Consider the following 13,609-nt stretch of genomic DNA (forward strand, 5'->3'; position numbering starts at 1 on the left):
TTAGTTTACCTACTTACACATTAAAATCCAAAAACGCAAAGGAGGGCTACATGGTTTGCATTTGCACAACAAAAACTCTCATATAACTTAATTGAAATCTATGTTGCCCAAAACAAAAACAAACAAACAAACAAAAAAAGGTTGTCTATTTAAGTAACCCAACAACATCCTACAACTATCAACTTCCATTTAAGTCAGTAACCTTTGGTTTAAGCCATATCAGCTGGCTTATTCACTGTAGGGTGTGCAGGAGTGACTGATTCCGGAGCAGGAGTCACAGATTCCGGAGTCACTTGCTTATACGACTTCCTCTCATGTTGAGTTTGAGCATCCAACGCGGTCTCAGTCTCGGGATTCTTTTTTGCCTTCTTTTTCGCCAATTCCGATGGCATTGTGGAGGCGGTTTGATTGCTGGAATTGGCCTTTAACTTGTCGTGTTTTGGGCGGTCTGTGGCGGGAATGTTGGAAGAACTGGCCGGCTTTGTGGTGGCAGTGGCGGTAAGTGTGGTGGTTATTGACCGGATGGGTGCAGCCGAGTCGGTGGCTACCTTATTTGGAGCATGTTGGGCTTCACCAGAAATGGTGTCAGATTTTGACACAAGTAATTTTTTCCTCTTCATCTTCTCCTGCTCCTTTAAACATCAAATTAGGCAAAAACAAAATATAAGTCACTTGATTGGAATCAACAATTCCATTCCTGCCCTGATTCCAAATTACCAAACACTTACCTTCTGCCTGTGTAGTGCTTTTCTCCTATCTTTTGCCCTAACAATTGCTTTCTTGACCCCATGGTTATTCATCCAGCCTTTTGGCCAATATTCTGCAAGCTGCAATACAGACAATAAAAAAAAAAAAAAATGTAAACTATGTTTAAAATTTTTCAATTTGAACTGATGTCACCCAAAAGACAAGAATGCCCTCCTCAGCCAAGCTTACCTCTATATAAAGCTTCCTAACTAGTGGAGTTGCTTCCTCCACCTCAAGCCCCTATTGAATAAGTAAATTTGTACAAAGTAAGTTGCTATGAAAAAGAAATAAAAGTTTTCTTTAGATATATGTTAAGAATAAGAATACATTACATCAACAAAAAAATCATAAAGCTCGCAAATCTTGTCCTCTAAAGCATCATCTGTAACAAATCTGCTTTTAACAACTTTTTCTTTACTGCTTGCTTCTTGAAAATCATCAGATGATCCTGTTTGCTCAATAACCTGAAATCACATACAAATACAATTTATCTGTGTCTGACATGACTAGGACAAAAGTAAACAGATTTCTGTAGAGACTAAATATGCAAAAAGACGTAAATGCCCTCATCATAAAAATAAAAAAATAGTAGAGTACCTCAGGCATCATCATTGAGACACGTGCCTTAACCATGTCATCTATTTCCTTCTTTAACTGTTGTACCCTCTCGTCTTTCTCTTCTGTAGCAGATAATCCCATGGTGACCATGTTATGAAGATTTCTCTATTACAAAGTAACACACAAACACAAACCAATCAATATTCAATAACAATAAAATAATTAAATAATAAAAATGGTAATACCTTCAATGATCTAACTTGTATCAGATGACCAAGGATGCTCATCAAACGATTAAGTAGCTCCTTTGATAGTTTTCCATGAATCGCATGCTACAAATACCACAAAAAATGTAAGAGTTTTATATAATAAGAAAAAAAATAAGAAGAAATGTTGGTATTTATTACCGCCAGCCTGGCAACTTTAGCAAGCTTTTGCTTAATTTCAGGAGGCATTCTTCTTTTGACAGCCTGAGCTGAGTTGTCAGCTTCCGGAACCTCCATACTTGGTGGCCTTGCTGTTGTGAGGTCAATATAAATATATATATAAAAAGCAATTGGTCAACAATTGGTCAACCATAAAAGGTGATAGAGTCAAACTTACTTTCTGCAACTATCTTCTCCAAATCCCTGATGGCTTTTTCAAGCATCACATTTGTACTTTTAGGTTTCAAGCTTGAACTTTCCTTTCTCACCGTGTGTGTAGTCTTCTGCTTGAAAATTATAACATCCAAGTCAATAATAAATATATATATATATATTTATGGAAATATATTTCCGTCATCAAACGACAAATTTAAGCTTAACAATTACCATTTTGGGCAGATTTAATAAGTTCCGACAAAAAGAAAACGGACAAATGACTTTAATATACAGGAAAAAAAATATATATTATAAATAATACCATAAATGTCGAGATTTTTTGTTGATTGTCACTTTTTATATGCTAAGTAGTCAAATACCATGAAGTAAATAAAATCGTATTCAAATGTAACATTGTAGTAATGGAAAATACCAAAAATGATATTTTTGTTGAGGACCACAAGGCTAGGCTAAAAAAACATTAATTCGTTTACTAGTTGTGTTATATTGTTGTTTATTTGAGTTAATTCATGTCAAGTCAATTTACATATATGTGGATATTTTGGTTATTACTTACACATATAACTACTTCTATTCTCATTAAGAGAAGAGTCAACTTTTTGTGTTTTATATTTCTTACCTTAGTAATTAGCATCACTACACTTTTTTATTATATTTGACTCAAGATAAGATTATTTGAATAATTAAGGTGGATATCGAGGGTTTATTGTTGACATGTGGACTCATGAATCGGGAAATTCTATAAAAGGTCCAAGGCTTATGAGGAAACTTCAATTAATTTACTAATCCGGTTCATTTAATGTGTAGAATAGAAGTAGTTTAGGTACTAGTTTCCTTTCAACTTTTTGGGCTTATTGTACACTATTTAGCTTCTTACTATTGTCCCCTCTATACTTTAAGCTTTTATTGCTAGTATCTATGTCCTACTTTATTACTAGTATTCTACTTTCAACGTCTGTGTTATCAATACTATTTTTGTGTTATCCTTATTAAAGTAATAAAGTTAATTGCTTACTAGTGTCCCCTCTTGACTTCCAACATTATTGCTAGTATATGTTTTTCCTTTAGTCACACACCATAGTTTATTCTCTATTGTGGGCCCACATTCTTATGGGACTTGAGTATTGTTCTTGTTACAATTAATGCATATATGATGTCATCGATGTAATAACAGCTACTATATGTGAGGGTGGATACTCTAGTTATAAGTTATAACTACTCTCATTAAGGGTATACTAGTCCTTTACATGTTTCTTGTTTGATGAGTAGTATTAAGGCACGCATTGGTTATATATAAAAATGCATTATTCAAATTGTCCATAGTCCATACTCCATACCAAATAATGGGATAAGATGTTGGGTGTTTGACAAAAGTTTTCTCTAATTGATCTTCAAAAGACCCTACCTAGGCTTATGAGGAAAGCTACTTATGATATTTCCTTCCCCAAATCTATATATTCAATTGCCCGTATTGCATCAATGGCTTATTAATTATTGGACTATTGGTATTTGATTTTAACTTCTAAAAGTTAGAAAGAGATTCCTAAAGTAACTAGAAATTTTTAATTGCCCTTTATCCTCTAGGCATTGATATAAAATTACATCAACGCCTCAAGGCATAAATTTCATTAAAGGCTATAGGAATCGTTAACTGATCATGGTTTTGTGATGAGAAAACACATCAAATTTTCCAAACACACTATGCAAGAATCAAGTAAAACAAACATGCAACTACATCAATTGGCATCAAAATAAAGAAAGATAAGTTATGGCAAAAGAACATTCACCGGTTGCTGGGGAATCTCAGGAGCCTTCATGTCTACCTGTTGATGAGTTACATTTTTCTCTCTTGGCAAAACTGTTTGATTCACCTCTTCTAAGTTGTTAACCAATTGTCCATGAGATTTCAACTGCACACCAGAACCCTTCTCATTGACCCTTTGACTCAAAATTGCAGAAGAGGGACTTCCATCTTTCAATTTGGTAGCAACTTTTTTGGATTGGAGAACTCCAGCTTTATTCTTTACTTTAGCTTCACCATCCATAATCTTTATTGGAGAAGGGTTCATTACACTTTTAGGGTCAGCAGGTTTCTTTACAACAGTTCCAAGTGCTATTATTGGACTCTGGTATTTCACATCATCATTGTGTACAGTTGGTAAAGTTGTACTACGAGATGGAGTAGGGGCGTTTTTGTCTATTGGCACCACTACCTTCCTAGATTCCTTCTTATTAACTTTCATATGTTTATTTGGTGCATTCCCATCATTGCTTCCACTATCACCTTTTGTTGAATCCTTTCTTCTCCTCTTTTTCGGTTGCTCAGTTGGCAACACTGCAGGCTCGTTTCTATCAAGATAAATAGATCCAAATAAGAAAAGAAAAAAAAAAAAAAACAGGAATAAAAAAGAGTAAAGGTGTCATGTGAAAAGGAAAGGGATCTTAAGATAGAAACTGACGTGCGCTCTAACTTCCCACGATTGACAAAGAATCCATCATGCTTTATTGCTGAATTATCAACCTGAAAATATTCATCCTGAAGAGCAAAAAAAAAAGGTAATGATAAGTTATTTCCTATCTCTATTCAAACAGAAGTGGGCTCCAAAAGTTATAAGTAGTAGCTTCACTAACCAGTTCAGTGTCGTCTATGAATGAATCTTCTGTGTCATACTCATCATCATCAGGAACATCATTGAGATCTTCCTCATCGCTGCTGTTCTTACCCTGAATGTATAGATTGTAGCATCATCAAGATTCAAGACAATGACATGAAAAATCCAAGTTCATAGTGTAATGAATATATTCCACACCATATATAAGCGTTCAATCTTCTCGATTACAGCACTAAAACGACTACCAGTTGGTCCATCATTGGCTTCATTTTCAGCAGCATCTCCCTACAAAAGTCAAAACATTTATCAAAGCTTGATTGCTGCTGGAATAAATGAAAGTGATGAGAAGATGAAGATGTTCTTTGGTATAGGTTTTGTATCTGTAAAGTTACAAAGAAATTATGTTCCTAAAATTTGCTGATACTACAGAAATGTTAGCAGCAATTAATTCCCACCATCCCAAACATTTTTTCACTTAACTTCAAACAAAACCCTATATTGAAAAGATAAATACAAAAATTGTTTGTGTAAAACAATTAAATTGCATAATCTTCGAATTTTAAGAAAAACAACTCGACTGATAACTAAAGAATAAGCAGGAAATAGCTCGTGATTGAGCTGAAATGCTATGAATGGCCAAACTTTCGATAGAAACCCTACTTTATTCTAATTACCCCAAATCGGAACCATGAGTAACAATTTGATTGTGAATTTTGACAAGGTTACGTAAACATACAGAAGGTGGAGCAATGCGAGAATCGAGAGCAGGGTTAGCAGCAACGGGAAGAGGAACAGGAGGAGCAGATACAGTAGGCGCTTTGTTCTCGATATTATTCTTAGCAGCCTTATTGGCGTCCTTGACAAGCTTCTTCCACGACACAATTGTCGTCTCTCCAGGCCTCAGCTCCACCTCAAACCTCTGCCGTCCACCGCCACATAATAATGTCGAAGAAGATGATGATGCCACACCACCAACACCTCCCCCGCTGCCTTCCTCCATCGACAATCCCACAAGTAAATTATTATACGTTCACAGAGATTTTACATACATACATTTAGAGTGGGTTTATGTGTGAAATTGGATTGATGTAAACCCTAGAAGAGAGAAATTTGTGAAATTTTGATGCTTGGATTCGACGATTCGGCTAGGCGCTAACAAATTAAATCTAAATTTTTTCCCTTTGTGTTGTAAATCTATAATTTCGACTCATGGAAGACAAGACACAAAGGATATGTACGGAGGGGTTACATTTGTCTCCTTCCTCAATATAACCCATTCCATCAATCACTACTGTGGCCCACATACCACAGCCCAAGCCCAGATTTCTATGTACTTACGGTTACGACTTAGGAGTTAGGAGTTAGGAGTTAAGACTTATGAGATAAGCTTGGTGAGTTCCGTTTCTTCGTCCCTTTTTTCTTCTATTCACGTTGTTGCAATAAAATCACAGAAACATATTTTTTTATATCAACAAACAAACATTATAACTTTCTCAAATTTCACTACAAATAGAAATGGTTCTATCACGAAACACACCCACTCGTCACGTCGCATCACTTTACGACATTTTCTAAACCGAACCACAACCACATTACCCACGTATGGAATCACCCCGTACGCCAATATGTTTAACGTCATAGGGTACACCATTTTACTTGTCACCACGATATATTTTCCAAAAACAACCCTAGAATACCAATCTCTATCTTCGACTATATCACAACCCCAAGTGTTACCCTATTTTGCAAACACAAGATGATGAAGATGTGTTGGTGTTTGAAACACAATCAGAACCGAAAACCTATCCAGATGAGAAAGGAAAAAAAATCGAAAGCAAACTTAAATGGTCCGGTTCCTCTTAGAAAGTGGACTCAAAATGAAGAGGAGACATTGGCAATCGCCTACATCTCCTCTACAGAGGTTCCGAAAGATAGAAAGCTCAAAAATCGGATAAATTTTGGAGAAATGTCGAAGAAAATTTCTACATGGTGATGGAGGTCAAATCATATCGGTTGAAACACCAAATTAGTACAAAATGGAAGTATTTGAACTTGAAAATGTCAAAGTTTACCGAAATATACAACAAGTTATCATCAACCTAAAAAAGCGAGGAAAGTGACAACGTGGCTCTAGATGGGTATTGTTTAACAAGTAATGGGTTGATTTTTTCGCAAATAGAACCTCGAAATATCATTAAAAGCCCGCCAAATTGGTCACTGGTACATCTTCACACTAAGCCATATTCAAAACAAAGCAAAACTTTGCATATCGTTGGCCATGCGGAGTCGTCTGTCACATCCCCAGCCGAGGCGGCGGAACATGTCGGGTTATGCGATTAAGTTTATGGATCACAGGTAAACTGCATATATAGCACAAGTACAACAATAAACAAAATAACATTTGTATTTCATCTTTTAAGTTTAATACAAGGTACTTACAGATAATAGTAATACATTAATTGCCTTAACATGTAGGCATACATAACAAAAGTTGGTAAACTAGATTGCCTGAAATCCATGATTATTCGTCGTCTGAACACTTGAGTTACTGATTCCCTGAGAATACATTAAATTTTGAGGGTGAGCATAAAGTTGGTGACGGTCACAGGTTTTCTGCTAACAATAGTATGATACATTTAAAAAATCTAAAAAGTATTTTATTTGTTAGTATAATCATACTTGTAAATAAGCTCTTTGCATATATAAATTCATACTTAAAATAATTTTGCAACAACCAAGCCCATGGTTTGTAGTAAGAGAGAGAGTTTTTAGTTAATGTTTATAGTGAGTCTTATAACTGAGCTATGAGACTATATGTACCCCCTACGTCGTAGTAACGATAGTAGACACTTATCACCCGCTTCAATTGATCGGTCGAGGTTGTAGCTAGCAACCGCATGTGGGGATGTCAACCTCGTATAGATCTCTCTCTCTATCTATCTATCTATCTATATATATATATATATATGTGTGTGTGTGTGTGTGTATCTTGCTCCGAGGATTAACGGTTATAGTAGTATGGGTATGTTGTAATGCTCATGATTCTGTCTAAGCATTATTATGATGATGTAATAGTTAGGGTCAACAGTTATAACCTATTTTAAAGTAATAAAGAATAATTATTTATGTGATTTATGTGCATTATACTTGCTTATAATGATATAATAAAATAATGATCAAATTAAACGTCAAAAATAGAATGATAGATAGACCCAATATCTATGAAGAAGGTTGAAGTAGTCGTAACAAGGATTTCAGGGATATAAGGAACGTTGAAATCCGACTTATAACGAATAAAATATAACATGTCGAAGTTTTGCAACAAAACCGACACGAGGCCGGAAATGGTAAAAATATGCGTTTGCGATAAAGTACTTTTTGGCCTTAGCGATCTAAACGAAATTCGTAGTATACGTTAAACCGAGAGCGTGCATAAAAAGAACGTCCAAATCTAACTTCGTATGAGAAAGTTATGATTTTTCTAAGATTTGCATAGTAGTGCACAGCACGGGATTCAAATTTTAGATCTACCGATTTTAGCCGACATAATCTAAACAAGAATCGAAGATCTCGTTAATAAGAACTCAACAATATAAAGAAAAACGAAAACGGACGTCGGATGACAAAGTTATGAATTTTTAACGGAATTTACCTGTTTAAGCCTGTTAAAATATAATTTTAAAAATAAAGTCAAATTAGTCGATGAAGTTTGAACGAAAGTTGTAGATTGCATCGTCATCTATGCGTGGATATAAAGAATGTCAAAAACGGAGCTCATATGCGAAAGTTATTGGATTTAGAAGTTTATGGGTTAGAATGCGAAGAGACATGTGTACACCCCGCGTAGCCAGCATTACGCCCAACGGTCTCGCATACGCGGTCCCAGTAGCCTCCACATCGCCCCATCCAAAGATCGACAACTGCCCCCTCGTGTTGCATCGTACTCCGAGGAGTACACCCAGCGTAGTCAGAGGCCAACTCCTATAGATATGTGAGATGTTCTCCTCAATTCTTTACACCTCAACCTTTCTTTTCTCTCTCAACACTCCCAATCTCTCCCTCCCCTTCCCTAGTACTTCCTAAGTGCTAAAGGTGAGTCCTGAAGCGCCAGACGGCTCCGAGAGGAAGAGCTTTTGGCTCGGAAGTTCTGCCCCCGCAGAGCCCGGTTCCTAACCAAACCTCCTAGTAAAGGAGTTATGTTTACCCTACTTTAAGTATAACTTATGTTTAAGTTCAATATCGTTATTATGAACCTATAAAAATATATATGTATTATAAAACATAATATACAAAGTGTTATTATAATATCTTTTAACTACTCGTGGTACGGGGAATCTGGTTTGAAAGGTCGCATAAGGTTGTTGGATTTCAGAAGTCCTTAAATGCCAAAATGGTCCTACCCTCTGGCGTTTCATGTCTAGCCCCTGTTTGTACATGGTGGTTGAAAAGTATTGTTAACACTTATAAAACAATATCGCTCATAAATAGTCGCAATAAATATTCGACTAAAATCTATTGGTAATGGTACTAGGTTTCGTCGAAGGAAAATATAATTGTTAGAAGCGAAGCGGTGCCCGAGTTTGTAGTCATCACTTTAACAGGTGAGTGCATAACTACTTCCATCTTATACATAGATATGAAGTATTTAATACAAATTATGTGCTATGTGTGCATATTATGTGTTCATGATATCTATGTTGGATGAACAAAATATACATGTTTTATTCGATTTAAATTGTATATGTATTTTATACCTGTAATTATGATGGGTAAAGATGGGTAGATGATATAGATGATGAAATAAATGATGAGAGACCTCGATGTTTAAGATGATTCAGTCATCTAGCGGAGTATAGATGATGACCACGGACTATTCTAGACAATCTAGTGTAACGCTAGCAGGCTCGCAACCTGTAAGTGTTTTTGAACTAAGTGTTCACTAGGTGTACTCCATCCCCCCTCATGGTTGCCTTATTTGACATGTATTGTTGAGGAATCCCCTAAGCAGTGTTTTCATCCCGATGAAATCCTTAGGCTAGGTCCATCACTTTAGATGCTTTAGGAACAGAAAGTGAGGATAACGGGAATGGGTAATCGGGTTGATTGATTTGATGAAATTAATAAACTTAATTATTATGGGTTGAATACCCTATGTGCTCACCAACTCCTAAGTCTAACCCGCTCAGTTTCTTGTATACAGCTAGTGGCAAGAGAGCACATGAGTGATGATCTGATGAGAGATCAATGGATTATAGGCCACTAAAATAAATAGATGTTGTAAGGCCTATGCTCTTTTTGTTTATGCTTTTGATCTGTATTGACAATGACATCCCGAGGTTTTTAATATAATGAAAATATTTTTCTTCGAAAATGCTTTAATGAATTCTTTAAGATATTTTGGGAACAAATTCCGCAGCATATCTCTTCAAAAGTATACTATGATTTTCAAACAAATCATAAACAAATCAGTTTTTTCTGGCCGTGAAATTGGGGATGTCACATATGTTAAGTGTTTAGACTTAACAAATAAATATAATCTCACTAAAAATCCATGAACTAAGGTATGTAAAAAGCTCTTAATCCTAACTTGTAAATAGATAAGTTATTAGGCATAACGAATTTGTATAGAGTTTATAAAAGTCGAGCATAATTGGTATGCATGTATAGTATAAGGCACTACCTTCTATAACTAAGTATGTTTCTTGTATAAACTTTTTAGTAAAAAGGCATATGTTATTTTAATAGTTACATTATTCTAACAATACAACATATTAAAGTATTAAAGTTTAAAACTAGTTACATACTTATAACATATAAGTGTCAAACCAATGTTTTATAAACTAGTATAGTTTTTAATAAAATAATAATAGTTTATGTGTATTTTTGGTGTAAATTAATACCATTTATATATGTGACAACTCAAAATATTTGGATCAAGCAAGGTCTAAATTTCAACCCTATTACAATGAAAACCTTGAAAGTCATTAGAGAATAAGTGCATGTGTATGGAAGTATACACCTTGATAGTCACATATAAAGTAACCTCTTAGAGACTAAACAAGTTAAGCAAGACGAAGTGGGACAAATAAATTAAATTTTAACCTACAATGCAATCAAACAAGGACCCAATGATGATAGCACAATGTCACAACTAGCATTTTTGCTAGGAAATTTTACTCTCATGTAATCATTCACCTAGTGTAATAACGTGTACTCTAAGAGAATATCATACTCTATGATCATTCAAGTACATCTCATGTGTTCAACTAAGGGCTGAAAACCCTAAGAATCCCGGTTTAAGTCCATTAGGGACTAGGATTTCCTTATTGGGCCTAATGGACCAATAAGCTTCCAATTTGACTATTTTAGGCTTAGCACCCTTAAATGGGCTCTAATTGGACCCACCTTCATGAAACTTAACATTTTGGGCCATGATGGGCCTAAAATAAGTTTGTTTACCTTTAATGGGCCTTGGGCCATAACAACTCCAATTAACCCTAATGGACAATAAAACCCATTCTTTTATACTATTTGGGCCGTGAACCACCCTAAATGTAACATCCCGAAATTCAGGTATATCTATTTAACCTTTCTTCTTTACCAAGTTGTCAAGTTTAGCCCCTAAAGGAAAAAGTATGGCTATTAAGTACGTTGGGTGTACTGAAGAGTACGTTGCACGTACTCAAGCGCTTACTTTGGACGCAAACTCGCCTAGGTACGTTGGGCGTACCCAAGGTTACGTTGGGCGTAGCTGGCCCAGATACAAACCCTAATTGTGGTTTGTGGACTATAAAGGGAATGATATGGTCTTGTCCCCCAGCCACCATTCCTCAGAGAGAAACCCTAGGGGAGCAGTATTATCATTCTAAAGCTAGTGTGTGAGTGTTCTTGAGCTAGAAGGTGCCTTTGTGTGTTAGTGAAGAAGAAGATGAGGTTCTTGTGGAGGCTAGAAGTTGGAGTACAAGCTTGGATCTGAGTTTTATAGAGGGAGGAGCTTCACTTGGAGCTAAAAAGCTCAAAGCTTTCCTTGTCATTTTTGTTTTGTGCTTTATGGACCAATTTTTAGGGTTTTTGGTCCCAAGGTGGAGACTTTATGAGCAAATGGTCTCCATAAGCCTAGATCTGCCATATTTCAGAGTAATATGAATTGTAGGTTCATAAAAATCCAATCTTGGACGTGCATGAGCTTAGGGCTTAATGGGGAAAGAGGTTGTATGTTTGAAGTGAATGGTGACCTTTACAGCCATGCAAATGCTTAAAGGTTTCAACTTTATGGATTAAGTGACCTTAGAAAAGTCAGATTTGGAGTTTGAGTTTATGTCTTAACCGTTTAAGACCAAAAATCCATAAGAGTATGAAACCGAGACTTACGTTGGACGTAAATATCAGTACGCGCAGCGTAAGGGTTTGAGACCCCGATTATGGATCGCCGGAGTACGCCCCACATATAGGAGCTGGTACGCGCCGCGAACTGCCCCTGTTGACTTTCGTTGACTTTTAGGGTTTTAGTCAGCATTTGGACTTTTGGGTTAACAACCTTAGGATATTCTAAAGTTCAAAGAGTTTATCAAACTCTTCAAGTGTTAGAACTTGGAAACTTCTCAACATCTCTTCAAATCATCCACCAAACCAAACCAAGGTGAGCTTCATACCCCTATTTTTGATTTTTCATTATTTAGAAGGAGGATACAAATCAAAGGTCTTGTGAAATATTCTAATATTTGCTTGTTATGCATGTATGTTATATGTATTAAAGGTTGATAAGTTTAGGTGTTGGTCCAAAAACTCGAGATTTGGTTAAGTCTCAAGAATTTGAACTCACCTCACATAACAAGTTGATAGAATTAAAAGCTAGCACTTTTATGAATATTTTGTTCACATATTATATGTCAAGAACCACAAAGTTTAACTTAAGAAATTGTTTAAACAATGATTTTGGACACAAAATTTTGAAGATGTAAATTTTTGAAAAGTTTATCGTTTTGGACGATTTTCGGCATATATATATATATATATATATATATATATATATATATATATATATATATATATATATATATATATATATATATATATATATATAGGTCATTTTGAAATATAGGATAAATTTGAGTTAATAGTGAATATTTTAATTAAAATGGGCCAAAAATGGAATTATTTGATAAATAAGGGTCATTTTGAACAGTTTCTTAAATACGAGTCTAAAATGAGCATTTTAGAAGAAATAGGTCATTTTCAACAATTCTCGTATTTTTGGATCACTCATGACACTTTTTGACAAATGTGGGTTTTATTTGATAATTTATAAAAAGAAGGGGCACTTTTGCCAAAATAGATAATATTGAGTCATTTTTGATAAATATGATTCAAAGTGGATTATTTTCAATAGACGAAACGAAATGAAACGAAACGAAACACCTAGTCAATGAGCACAACTAATGTTACGAAACAAAAAAAAGACGAAATATCTAGTCAACGAGTACAACTATTGTTATTTATTAAATAAATAATGGAATTCAACTATTAGCGTAAATATCTGTTAGGATTCTAGTGAGACGCATCTTCACCGTACCTATATAATAGTGTACATTTAAAGTCATGTAAGAGTTATAACCAGAGTCTCCTGGAAGGATAGCGGGAATTTGTGTATAGATCTATACGGGTTTGACATCCCACACCTTCGTTGTTCGCTACAGCTAGACAAGCCAGTCTAGGGTGACAAATGTCTTCAACGAAACCAAAGTCTGAAGAACGTTAAGACAGGAACTTTGTCATATTAGTATGGTTATAACGACTCACTTAGAATATAACAATATTATTTAGAAATTTACGTGGGAACACATTACAAATAGTTTGCACATTGTGTTGATCGTCCCCGTGCATGTTATTGATTGTCCACGTTCTTTGTGTTGATCGTCCACATGCATTGTGCGGATTGTCCACAAACACCCGTTGATTACTCACACCACTCCGGTCTTAGGGTCTTAAGACCACAAACGATTACACACATACATAAAATATCAGATTTTCTAGGAACATTCACGTTGCATACCAGTTTTCATACAACAAAAAATATGAGATTTTTTATGG

At 35.3% G+C, this 13,609-nt stretch overlaps 1 protein-coding gene across 2 annotated transcripts; it reads right to left on the reverse strand.

The window, feature by feature from the left end:
* On the reverse strand, positions 1 to 5,764 carry LOC111879614 (ubinuclein-1). 2 transcript variants are annotated; one of them, XM_023876074.3, is made up of 13 exons: positions 5,256 to 5,764; positions 4,718 to 4,804; positions 4,539 to 4,631; positions 4,367 to 4,443; positions 3,695 to 4,256; positions 1,909 to 2,011; positions 1,713 to 1,822; positions 1,551 to 1,637; positions 1,345 to 1,470; positions 1,080 to 1,211; positions 937 to 987; positions 729 to 827; positions 1 to 632 (listed from the first exon to the last, which is right to left on the reverse strand). In XM_023876074.3, the coding sequence occupies exons 1-13, from the start codon at positions 5,517 to 5,519 to the stop codon at positions 210 to 212; spliced, it is 2,214 nt and encodes a 737-aa protein (XP_023731842.1). In that variant the 5' UTR covers positions 5,520 to 5,764; the 3' UTR covers positions 1 to 209. The 2 variants fall into 2 exon arrangements, with proteins under 2 accessions (XP_023731842.1, XP_023731841.1); XM_023876073.2 differs by having other exon boundaries at positions 1,909 to 2,017; positions 5,256 to 5,763.
* Between the last annotated feature and the right edge of the window lie 7,845 nt (positions 5,765 to 13,609).

The sequence above is a fragment of the Lactuca sativa genome, chromosome 6 (assembly GCF_002870075.4).
Source record: "Lactuca sativa cultivar Salinas chromosome 6, Lsat_Salinas_v11, whole genome shotgun sequence".
Classification (NCBI taxonomy): domain Eukaryota; kingdom Viridiplantae; phylum Streptophyta; class Magnoliopsida; order Asterales; family Asteraceae; genus Lactuca; species Lactuca sativa.

Bases quoted from the DNA above. Each gene is read 5' to 3' on its own strand.
- LOC111879614 (XM_023876073.2), bottom strand. From the start codon at position 5,519: ATGGAGGAAGGCAGCGGGGGAGGTGTTGGTGGTGTGGCATCATCATCT. The intron at 4,444-4,538 runs GTTAGTGAAGCT...TTTGCTCTTCAG, and splicing joins TCATAGACGACACTGAACTG to GATGAATATTTTCAGGTTGA. The intron at 1,823-1,908 runs GTAAGTTTGACT...ACCTCACAACAG, and splicing joins GGAGAAGATAGTTGCAGAAA to CAAGGCCACCAAGTATGGAG.